This window comes from Passer montanus, unplaced genomic scaffold (genome assembly GCF_014805655.1).
Source record: "Passer montanus isolate IOZ18808 unplaced genomic scaffold, ASM1480565v1 scaffold16, whole genome shotgun sequence".
Classification (NCBI taxonomy): domain Eukaryota; kingdom Metazoa; phylum Chordata; class Aves; order Passeriformes; family Passeridae; genus Passer; species Passer montanus.
The window spans coordinates 5,907,909-5,920,660 of NW_024363160.1; the positions used below are offsets into that span (position 1 = coordinate 5,907,909).

The 12,752-nt window shown below is 35.1% G+C and overlaps 1 protein-coding gene across 1 annotated transcript in view; it reads right to left on the minus strand.

Moving 5' to 3' along the window:
- Positions 1-12,752, minus strand: part of PREX2 (phosphatidylinositol-3,4,5-trisphosphate dependent Rac exchange factor 2) — a 168,764-nt gene that overhangs the window by 87,410 nt on the left and 68,602 nt on the right. Inside the window, exons 10-17 of the mRNA XM_039702827.1 lie at positions 10,736-10,880; positions 8,986-9,086; positions 5,445-5,548; positions 4,065-4,114; positions 3,446-3,521; positions 2,652-2,724; positions 1,362-1,504; positions 1,118-1,210 (exon numbers count right to left, since the gene is read on the minus strand). Coding sequence (XP_039558761.1) covers positions 1,118-1,210; positions 1,362-1,504; positions 2,652-2,724; positions 3,446-3,521; positions 4,065-4,114; positions 5,445-5,548; positions 8,986-9,086; positions 10,736-10,880 — 785 coding nt within the window. The remainder of the gene's footprint in view (positions 1-1,117; positions 1,211-1,361; positions 1,505-2,651; positions 2,725-3,445; positions 3,522-4,064; positions 4,115-5,444; positions 5,549-8,985; positions 9,087-10,735; positions 10,881-12,752) is intronic.

A 12,752-nucleotide genomic window follows, 5' to 3' on the forward strand; every position in this document is an offset into this window, starting at 1 on the left:
TAAATTCATGTGAAGGGTAAGCACTCATTCTGAAGAGAGCTAAATACAAGACCTAGTATTAATCAAGATTTTGTGACAGTATTACAATATCAGTTCATTTTTTAGCAATTAACACAACAGCTTCGATCGAGCCATTTATTTTATGACGGTACTTAATTTTTCATCCACCATTTTCCAAAGGAACTAAAGTTTCTTTTCACAAAGAAAACCCAATTAATATTTTAGTAAGTGAATATTTGCTAAGTTCCATAACAAAGAGTTTTTAACTTTGGTCTAACAAGAAAAGCACCATTACAGTAGAACTACAGGAGTACAAAGAGTGGCTCAGGGTATGGGCAAAGCCCTAGTGCCATCTGAGAATATGGCAGAACCTGACTGCTAGAAATCACCTCATTTAGCTCTGTGGCTGAATTATATTATTCATTTGCTCTGTCTATTTATAATTTAAATTTGTACTCTACTATGAGATTTAGAAAGCCTTGAAATCTAAGTCCAAGTTTTTTTCTCATGAAAGAGCATCATACTTTACATATACAGGGACTCCCATGCTGCTCAGTAGAATATTAATTAACCCAAAGAGAATCTAAAAGCAATGCCACCAAACAGGAACGCTGTAATTTATTCATTCAGAGTCTCAAATTCCAGATTTTGTCTAAAGCTTGATATATCCTTTACTCTGAAATATATCAACTGCAATTCACAGACTAGCTGTATACCCATTTCATATTCTACCAATAACGTTTATTTCAATTATGATTAATGTCATCACTGGAATAGTATAAAATGCATAAAAATAAAATGACAACTTTTATATCATCAATCAATATGACAATTTAGCTGAGCAGAAAATAAGTGTCAAAATAACGGTCAAAACAGTATTTTAAATAAAAGAAAAAACTAAAAAGAAAACAAACAAACAAATCAACCAAGAACAACAACAAAACACACAAACAAAAAAAAAAAGAAGGGAAAAAGGGGAAAGATTCATAAGCACAGCTTTCTTGGTAAGTGTTCACTGTCACCTTCTACTACTACAGACTTTCCTACATGATGTACAAAACATACATATATGACCAAAGTAAATAAAACAGGGAAGATAATTTATAATATTCTGTACCTCAGCATTGGATCCTTTCTCCACCACTTTAATAATTGGCACCTTATTTTTATCTTCTAAACCAAAACCATAGGTTCCTTCATTAGAATTAATCTGTAACAAAATTTTTTTAAATGTTGTTCAGAAAGGCATTAATAAAAACTGAAGTATGTCTTCATTCAGTAACAATAAATTGTCCTAATATATTGTCATTATGACCAATTTGTTTATTCATCAAAGCACACAGTGATAGTGTTTCACTCACCAGTAATGACTTGGCTATGACATTTTCCACTACTTTCAGATCATGTTTCATGAGTCTGTGCTTCATATTTGATCCTTCCATTTCTTCATCCGCATAAAACCGGAACAGCAGTGGTTCATCTTTAAATTCACTTTTCTCTAACACTGTATGACAGAAACCCAGACATATTAATCTTTATTTTCTTTTGAACTTTTGAATATCATGTCTCTCATTAACCATTAAATACTGAACATGCATACACATATCGAATGCTAGCAAAATATTTTTCTGTGTGTGAATCTAGGGAAATCTTTTAACATGGACAACAATTGTTATTTGGATTCATTTCAGAGAGATTGGTATCACTAAGCTCATTTTTTCAACTACAACATCTGGATTCCACCGAGCTGAGAAAGATGTATTTGCCTGAAATAGTTTTATTGAAAATACTAAGCAAAAGGTTTCTTCCTAAAAGGGATTTAAAACATTATTTTGAAAAGTTCTGCTGGACAGCTGCTGAAGATGCTCACCATCAAATTCTGGAATTCTCCAGATAGTGAAGCATGGTGGGTTTAGAATTAGAAACAGATTTGCTGGGGATGTGGAAGCAAGCAGAACAGCCAATGGATGCAGCTTGTGTGTTCAAAACTCAAAGGAAAAAGAATAAACAATACCACAGAGTATGTTCTCAACCCCTTGTGTAATCAAACTGATAAAAAATATTTCTTCCTCTTTTCATTTCAGTAAATGACCTACTACTTCAATCCTTTCACTGAAATCTTCCCTCTGATGGTATTAAATGGCTCCTTGTTCACCTTAATTTTGGTGCTGCACATATCTCTGGTCTCCTCTCCCTCCTTTGTTCTTTGCTATCTTTGAGATTTTCTCATTTATGTCCAAGCCACTTTCTCCCATTGTCACCACTTTTTTGAAGTCGTGCTCCTTCATACCTTATTAATTCCCCAAAAAATCTCACATTTCTTTCTTACATTATTTTTTATTGTCTCATCAGTGCCAACATGCATTACTTTCTGAAGACATTTCTTGCGAAGTGACTAATAAAACTGCCCCCACTAAATCCTTTAGCGGATTAATTCCTCAGCAATTGCTATAAAATTGGATATAATTTCCAGAGTATACAATAGCTATTTTTTTTTCTTGAAGACTGTAGCATCAATCTCTTTAGTTACACAATAGAAGAACTTTCCATCTGTTCTTTAATATCTTTATTAGCCCCTGCATTTCCATCCAACTGTGCAGATAACATTAAACTGAAAGTAAGCATAGCTTGTACAGAATGTATTTACTTACCATGGTGCATAAACCCATTATCACAAAGAGCTACACCAAATATCATAGCTTCCTCTCTTGTCCGGCAATCCCCCTGTTAAAACACAGTACATTATTAAAATGTATTTTAAAATATTAGCAAAGTGGAAACTGTGCAAAATGGCATAATCCCACAGGGATGGCAATTACTGTAGATTACATTTGCCACCACCACCTTCATGTATACATTTCTAGCATATATATATACACCAGTATATACATGTTTATCATAGAATCAGAGAGCAGTTTGAGTTAGAAGAGACCTTTATATACTATAACACTCTATAATTACAAATAAATAGGAAAATACTTCAGTAAGACTGCATTCTCCATAAAAACTGAGTATAATAGAACCTATAAGCATCAAAGTTTTAAACTTTTATTTTATGGAACTAGTGCACGTTGACAGATTGAACAAGATACCATGCGGTTTTTTCTCGTTCAGTTAAAATGAAACAGAATTGATGGCAGCAAATTGGTACTGACTTTTGCTCATCTAGTCAGTAATTTAGAGTTTCTCATTTCATTTCATTTTAAGCCATGGACAGTGTTGTATGCTGAATCACAAAGCTAAGTGTCGTCAGAACATTTCAATTCAATTTCAGATCAGGAAGATAAGCAGAAGAGAGATGAAAAGCATAGCTGATTTCTGTTACTTTACTGGTTTAAGAGGATTACACTACACAAAGTGTTTGTATGTTGTTCTTGATATATCACTAGCTTTCAAATAAGAATTTAAATGCAAAACATACATAAATCCAAAGATGTCTACTTGCCTGGGCAATCAACCAATCTATGAATTTGTTAGCCATAACCACAGATTTGTAGGTTCTCAAGTGATAGTCCTTATCCCTGTTCAAAATAACACAAAACAATTTTTCAAAATCAAACAAAAGCTCAAAAGAAAGAGAAAAATACTTGCAGTTTATAAGCAAGTTAGTGTAAGCATGAATTGAGCACTTAATAATGACTGAGAAGTTTTCTCAGGAGGAAAAAATAGCAAATTAAGTCTTTCTTATAGACAGAAAGGAGGAGGCTGATCACATCTTATTTGGGTGATATTGTCAAGGGAGTATAAAGGCAGGTGAGTTGTTCTGGGACTATTCAAATGAGGTAATGGTGTATTAGTAAAGGAGTGCATTAATATATACATATAAGCATATCCATCAGGACCTAGGAGGCTCTAGAAGTCCATTTAAAAAGTTATACTGAACAGTTAGCAGCCATTTAGTGGTTCAGTTATGCTTTTTATCTTGACAGCATTTCAATCTTTTCTGATTACTCTCAAAAGAACAATCTTGAAAGGATGGGTTAGGTTCCTACATTCAAACACAGTATCTTCAGATCATGTACTTCTTCCAAATGACTCCCTCAAGATTTTCTAACTGGACTCACCTAATTACTGGGGTAAAGAGACTGTGAAGGCGACAGTACAGTCGTACACCCTGTTAAAGAGAAAGAGGTGGTGAGTTAACCACACATTCACATCACAGACAAGAGGCAGGGATACAGTAAGGAAGCCTGAATGCTGTCAATGGATTTCCTTCACACAGTGAAAAGATCTGTTCAAATTTCTGTGTATTTTCATGTGCCAAAACAATGTTTGCCGATAAAAATATTGATGAATAAATTATGAAAACAAAAAACATTTCCAATCTAACCTACGCTTACTGAGACACATGCAAAACAGATTAGCTTTAAGGAAGCATTCTGAAGGTTTGAAATACTTAGAAAGAAAAGCACACAAAAAATAAATCAACGTTTCCATGTATTAAGGCTGTCCCAAACAGTGGTTGCTATTCTACACACAACTGTGTAATTAAAGTGAAAACCACTGCATTTCATTATATGCATCAATACTTTGCTTACAAATTAGAATTATAACTAATCAATTATAAAAATGCAAAACGATTCAAAGATTAGAGATGTTTTCTATTAAAAGCAAATAAATTATACATCTGCAGTAGTTTAGGAAACTACCATCAGAAAATTGTATTTTAAAAAAGAAAAACACATTAGTATTACTTAGGAAACTATCAAAAAGCAATTATGTTTACAATATGCAAGTATAATGACTAAAAGTTGTGTCAAATTAGATTCCATCCTACTTTGCTCTGCCTGGGAGCTCACTATGGTAGATTACTTTAGGTGCACTTTATATTAACAAGTGGAGCAAAAATCAAATTATATTGCAGCAAAAATTAAATTACACTGCAGTGTAAAACCCAAATGCAGACACTTTCTACTGACTCCAAATCATGACAAATTTGAATACTAACGAGTTTAAAGGAAACTTTGATCAATTTTTTCATTGTTGTCAGTAACACAGATGGGTAGTATAACCTATTATGTCTAAACATCTATGTGACTCTAGATTTACAGCCTAGTTAGGACACTAATAAAGTACACTCAGATTTTAGAGAAATTTGAAAGCAGCTTCCTACATATATCTTCATATCTACGAGAAGGGAGTAAAAAATACAATAGACTGAATCTCAGCTCCAGGATTACCCAGAAACACGAGCAATGCATCCTGCATAGGAAACCACTGAATAGCAACTATAACTACATAATAGTAAACTGTCATTTTGTATTTAAAATGTGTAAAAATTAACCAAAAGCTTACAAATGGAAAACTGAACTTGATTCACATAAATATAGAGTGGTAACTGTGAGGGGATGCTGTTTCTCCCAGAAAATCTTACATTACTTTTCAAGCAGAATCTCAGTTTCTGATGTGTTCTTCCTAATAATAGCAACTATTTTATTCTGTACCTTGGAGATCACATCCTGCATCTCATTTCTGGGATAGTATGTTCCATCATCATATCGGAATCTGTACAGCATGTGTTCAGGTTTGAACTGGTGCTTATCTGTAACTAAATTAAAAGAAAAACAAGGTATTGTTAGATGACTTTCTGAAGAAACCAAGGAGAGAGAGAGACGAAGGATCATTTCTTCTAATAAGAGCCCTAAGCACAGCAATGGGTAGATTTCAAACAAGGAGGCCAGGAAGCCCAGTTAGATCATCTGCCCTAAGCTCCTTTAAGCCACTGGTGACAGTGTTTCTTACAACATTTTAGTACAGAAGAAAACAAACAGTTTGAAGTCACAGGGCAAATAATAAGGAAGACAGGCAGGGGACAGCATGAAAAATTAGGCACTCAAATCCTTTTAGTCTTCAGTGCTTTTGCAGAGCTTATCAAGCACATAGCCAAATAAGACTTATTTTGCAACTATTCATATTATTTTTCCACATTATTTTCTGTCCTCATTCTTGATGAGGCCAATCTCAGATGATTCAGTAAATATACAAACACTTCACAACACATTTGACCAGTCTTGCAGTGGGAACAAAGGAGAGACTAATGTCTCTGTCTATATACAGTCACCTAAACATCCTAAGTGCAAGAGACTGGCAATTTTTATGAAGATGTTGATAATCAATTTTCACAAGGACTTGGGGAAAAGGATCTTAAAAGGTGGATTTCCAGAGTTTCACAAGATTCCAGCAACAAACCAAACAACTTCAAGTGTTTCATCAAAACAAGTGCTACCATAGGATACAAAGGCTCTCCTGGAAACTGCACAGCTGCAAATCTTTCTGAAAAACAGCTGATCCATTTGATGGTAGAGGACAGGCTTAGGCATTATCACCATCCTAAGATAACTACTTTATTAATTACAGTTTTACTTGCAGTTGTGTGCTTTAATTTTGAAAGTCAATTTCCATGTCATCAACTGATAAAGGAAGGTGCTGTAATGTCTTCATTTATCAGAGTAACACACCCGAGAGAGTTAGGTAATTCTTTACATGTCTTCCTAGAGCAAATGATTAAGCAATCATACATAATTCTCTTCCAAAAATTTAGTTAAGCATCATAAATTTTGTATAGTGAGATGCCTTCCATCTATGTCGTTTTTCATGCCCCTTCAAGTTCCTTAGTATTTCCAGACATCATCTGATACACAGACATAAAAACTCAACTTCATATATTAACTGGTTTCACCAGCGTCATGTGCAAGAGCAAAATAACATCTCTACCTGCATTTTATGTATCTACTAATAGTAAAGCCCAGGACACTATTCCAATTGCCTTGAACTGATGGTTATTCAAAATAATTCCTAAGCTCTTTTACAGATCATTGCCTCTAAATACATGAGATACAGACCACAAAACTTTCACATACAATGCCTAACATAAGTATCTATGTGAATTTTAATGGATTGTGACCATTTAACTACGAAAAAAGGTGTCTTCTAGCTCTATAATTAAAAAACATTCCTACTGTTGAAGAAAAATAATGTAATCCAATAGATGAACAAATAAAAAGTTTAAAAACCCCAGCAAGTTCCGAAAATAAAAAAAAACCATCAAGACAGTTTTGCCTAAAGCTAAATTATTCCTCAGTCATACAGGGATGTGCTGGGAGGGAACCAGGATGACAAAGCACCTTTCCTTTCTTGCATGCACGTGACAGACAGAGTAGGCTACGACGTCAGAGGAACACAAGTACTACTCTGTCCCAAATTACCACAGTGTGCCAGGAACTAAGGGAGTAGCTCCACAGAGCTGGGACATGCTGGGTTTCAAAAACTTAGGCTCACAAAAAGCTGCATTACCACTAAAACAAGGAAGGCCAAGTTGTTTTGTGCATCATTTCCAACACTGTACCCATATTTATGCTGGAAAAGGTATTTATATGGCATGCACTAAGGTTTAAACTGCTCTTTTCTTTTAATTTTTTTTCCAAGGTAATTTAAAATCAGATCATTACATCAGTCCAAGAAACTGCACAGCCACATAAATACCTATTCCTTTTAAAACTATCTGATATTGAGTTTATTTTTGTAACTGCAAAGGTCCTTAATCCATTGAAACAAGGTTTCCATCTCTAATCAGCTGCAGCAAGTGGACAAATTACCTCACTCCATTGAATGGTATCTGTCATTTCAGATATCAGAGAATTCCACAAGGTATATTTAAAATAGCAGCATACAAACAGATTTTTCCCTTTATATAAAAGTGGAGGGAATACAAAAAGCAAAAAACTGCAACTTTTCTGCTTGCTAGAGTTCACACATGAGGAAGTACAACAATGTCTATCACAACATGGTTCTGTCATTGCTAGAATGAACTCCAGTGACAATAATGGCCAGCCTACTGAATATGCAAGCTCTCAACAAAGGCCTCTACAATATTTGCAATGTAAATAACAGCCAAACGCTCTTCCTCCCTTGCTCCCTCTGTGAAAACAGATGGTTCATTCAACTTTATTTTAGGAATGCTATTTTCAGTGAACTACAGCTGGATTCACTATTCAAAGTAGCATGTCTGGCTCACATTTCTGTGCTCTAATATAATTACCCTTTTATCTCATGAAGTTACACAATATTCATTTAACTTTGTATTGAGAAAATCTATGGGTGTATTTAGGATATAAATTACAAGATCAGGAGAAGAATCTCTGGCAACAGAATCATTCCATTGAAAACAGTTCAGTGTGTGTAGTAAACATAATAGCATCTGACATTTGAATGATGGTGGAAGAAAATCATGTAGACTGACATTAAAGAAATGACGACTACATGACTACTGATTAATAACCCTAATATTTTTCCTCCTACTCTGCGTATGTTTAAAACACTCACAGCTCAGTGACACTATGTTTCTCCCACTTTCTTTCCAGTCAAGGACATTAAAATCATTGCAAAGAACTTAAGTATTAAATTAGTTGCTGGCTGGAGTATAGAAGTACTAAAATGTATATTATCAAAGATTCCATCTAAATTTACACCCTGGATCTATGATGGCACAGTAACTGTCTTGACAGCTTTGTTTTGAGTGACTGTACCTATGATATGTGATTCTGTACAACATGGCTTCAAAACCAGAAGTTTCTCCAGTTTACTTACATCCAGCTGACTCACTGTCATGTACAATTCTTAGTTGAACACCTTCCCTAAAATGCCTGGCATTAATAAGGGTTAGAATCCTTACAAGCAGCGTACCGTTCTGCGTTTCCCCAGAATTTCTTTTTGCTTACAAAAGAACAGCAATGTTTCTCTAGGTCCTTTTTCCCAATGTTGTGATCCCAACAGCATAGAGGAAATCTGATTAAATCAGTGGAGCCTTTCCCAGTAAATCTGCTGTAGACATGGACAATGGCCCCTTGAGGCCCCTGGAAGGATATAATGCAGATTCCACAAGCTGTCTTGTGTTAACAAGACCATCTTTTAGTCAAATAAAATTAAGTCCATTCTAGTTACAACAATTATCTTGAAAAGAAGTAAGTTAAAACTAACTCTATTTACCATGGTGAATAATTCCGTTCTCTAGTAAAGCTTGGCCAAGATGAACACCTTCTTCAGACTTGTGTATCTCTCCAATTTCCAACAGCCAGGACACAAATTCACTGAAAAACAGATACAGAAAACAAACTTTGTATCTCATACCACCAGATTTACTGCATGTACCTCACTAATTACCAGTGTTTCTTACTAGTCTTGTAAATGATTCTTTAGCCCAATGATGCTCAAAATGTTGTACCACCTTTGAAAAACTCACTCTTTGCACCTTTTCTATTATTTTGACATAACCACATACAGTTTCCCATGAGATGTCTTTTCTCCTCAGAAGTTTTCCACGCATGAAGTTAATCTGGCAGATGGTAAAGATTTATCATGTTTTCTGGGATATCCTCAACTAGCATAGCTGCATTTCATCAGACAGACCAATACAGGGCAATCCCAACCATTCCTACTGCACCTGCCCAGGGCAGGTATGCCATGATGGCAGAGCATAACCACAGTGTGACAGAACAGTAGGTTTGTTACTTCCAAGGTGTGTCAAACATATTGACATCCAGAGCACATATACCACATATATATTAATGTGCTGAAAATGCCTGGCTCCTACCAAAGCAAAGCTGATGCAGTTCAGAGACATTGGATCTACAGCACATTAAATGAGCTTGTTACAAACCAAAAGAAAAGTGCAACGAGGCAGTGCAACCTTCACATTCATGGGTTTTAACTGGTGACTCTGGGACCAGCAAAGGCATTCTTCAAAACAGTTCACTCCAAAGATAGCACTGGAAAGAAGCCACTTGATGGTAGATTTAAGTGGCTCCTCAGCATAAGTGTGTTCTTCACCTGCATCCAACAACTTCCCTGAGGAAACATGATTCTACTATAACTGAATCATTAATCTGATTAATTAATGATTAATCCTGATTTCACTTCTCTTCAACTGTGCCACTTCTGACAGTGCATGAGAATCTCCCAATTTTTGTTTCCCCTTTTTAACCCAGTGGTATCTTCTCAACAACTTTTTCTGCAAAACACTCTATTTTATAAAAATTCTTTTCACACTTAACTTATGGTCCAAAGTTTTCATAATTAACTTATGTCCAAATGAAATAAGTGATAACCCTTCTGTCTCCCAAATGATTTTTCAAATACATGCACTTTTAGGGCATCTATTTCTCTTTCAGTCTTCTCATCCATAGGCATAATAAGGCATTATAAAGATCCTCCTGGTAATTTAAACACGTAAACCTTAATTACTAAATCTGTTCCTGACCTACAAGCAAGAGGAGGACAGACAAAGATTACTTAGGTAGAATAAATAAAATTTTACACTCCAAACTACTCATTCCAGAGACAAAGTGCATTAAAAAAGTTAGGAATTATTTCTTGCGAGAAAATAATTCACTTGATGCATTTCCATATTTTCATATTTTTACACCCCAAACTAGTCATCCCAGAAACAAAATGCATTTTAAAAGTAGGTAATTATTTTTAGAGAGAAACTAACTCACTTGATGCATTTCCATATTTTCATCATGCCCTGTGCAGTCTTATCTCTTTAATAGAACTACTTTGCAAAACAAGATCACATTCACAAATTTCAGACAGACCATTTTACATTTTGGCTAAATTCAGTGATTCAAATAGGCCTAACAGACATTACAAATTAAGTGTGGTTTCTACAGAATCCCAAAGAAGATTCAAAATGTGGGTTTAGATGGTAAGAATGTATTCTATCAAAGACATATAATACCTTCCAAGAAAGCATTTGGGGAAAGTGGTTAATTTCCTCTTCCTGTCTTTGATGAGATTTCCTTGTTTGCACATCATTTTGTACAATCTTTCTCCTTGCTCAGAGATCATCACCCAAGTGTCCTGTTCCATGCCCAATTTTAAACCTGCCAAAAATACATTAACGTTTTATGAAGCGACATTGCCGTTATATTTCAGTATCTTTCCTGAAATGGAAAAGCAATACTGATATTTTACATACAAAAAAAAAGTTAAAGAACTGGTTTTCATTATTTTCTCATGATCAAGTTAAAGCATGAACATCTGATCTTCATAAAGCATAACCAAAAGATATTTTTCTCACAGAGAAGTTAATTTGTTAGTCTATCTACATTACCATTTATTTTGTAGTAATAACTGACACCAGTATATGAACATTTGCAAGGGAGTAGTCATGTCTTCACAAGTGTAAAATAAGGAGCCTTGGTTTTGCACTTACCATGTGATAATAAAAAGATCTTCACTAAAAGGAATATTTTTCAAGTTTCAAATTAATAGTAGTAAGAAGTTATCAGGCATACATATGCTAGTTTCAAATAGATAATTCACCCACTTTCCACAAAAGCATTCAGGCTTGGCAGGGAGCTGGAACTAGATCTTTATGGCCCCCTTCAAACCAAGTCATGCTATGATATTCCATCTGAGTAAGGGTCTGGTACTTCTTTAGCTCTGAAAATACCGCCTGAAGAAATGTGTCTGTCATGAGAAGCTAACAGTGGTACTGGGAACAGAGCAAGGATTGTCTCTCATCATCCATGAACCAAACAGAAGTGATGTCACACAAACAAATTAAACTTGGAGTACCCCAGGGAAAAGAAAACTTAACTAATATACAGCTTCTGGAGCTTATAGGATGTTGATGCTGTTATTTGTATTGACATTTCAAGTAATGTCATCACAGCATCATCAATCTTAAAGATGACCACCTTTGAAATAAATTTTTAACTTGCTGAATGCCTCAAGGGTTTACAAGAAAGCCATCAAATTGACAGAAAATTTCTGTAAGAAGTTTCCAATAAATTTTTATTTCCTCTAGCAAGCAAATACAATCTACAAAGTGATCCTAGTTTATAATTTTATTACAAAAGCTGAAAACTCTGCTAAATCACTTAATTCAGAGTATTTGTTAGGCTCCTTTTGGTTCAGCTCCTTTTTGTTCAGCTTCTGCTACATGGATTCCAAGTAAAAATAGAGATTTTGTTTCTGTCATTGAAACGTCCATCGAATCTCTGAGTCTTCCAACTCATTTGGTTTTTGACAATTCTGTGTTAAAATCGGAATCTATGTATGTCTCATCTCCTCCTGGTTTCATGGTTTTCTCCTTGGTGGCAAACCAACTGAGAGCATCAGGACCTGAAAGCTTCCACAAATCTAGGATGCTAAAATCCTAAGACATGCACTGGCTTTGGGATGACTACCTCAGACCTCCAGCTTGCCAAAGTTTAGCTCCAACTCATTTCTGTTACCAGCTGCTCAGCTGATTAGTATGAAATTGTCAGAATTCATCAATATAAAATACTACTACTTACTCTTTGTATTTCTTGCCTAAAGCATCAAGAGCCTCAGGGAGACATGAAACTTAACAGAGAAGTAAGATTTATTGAAAATGTTTTAGTCAGTTCCATACAAGGTCCTACAAAGAAGCAGACAAACCTGGGGTTTTTGCATTTGGCACTATATCAACCACACTGCTTTTTCATTTTTTTAAACATTTTTCATATTTTAAAAGCGTTGACAGTTTAGACCTCTAAAGCATCTTTTTAGCTTTTCTGCTACAAATTCCTGATGACACTACTGATAAGTCAGTGCTGAGACGCCCTACTTGAAACTCTGATCCTACAACAGATTCTAGAACATCCAGTATTCAACTTTAGAAGACCAAAGGAAATATTGTTAGTGTCCACCTACAAGAGAGGCACAAACCAACAGTTACTGCAACAGGCGATGGAAAATCTACAAAAATCAGGAAAAGAATCACA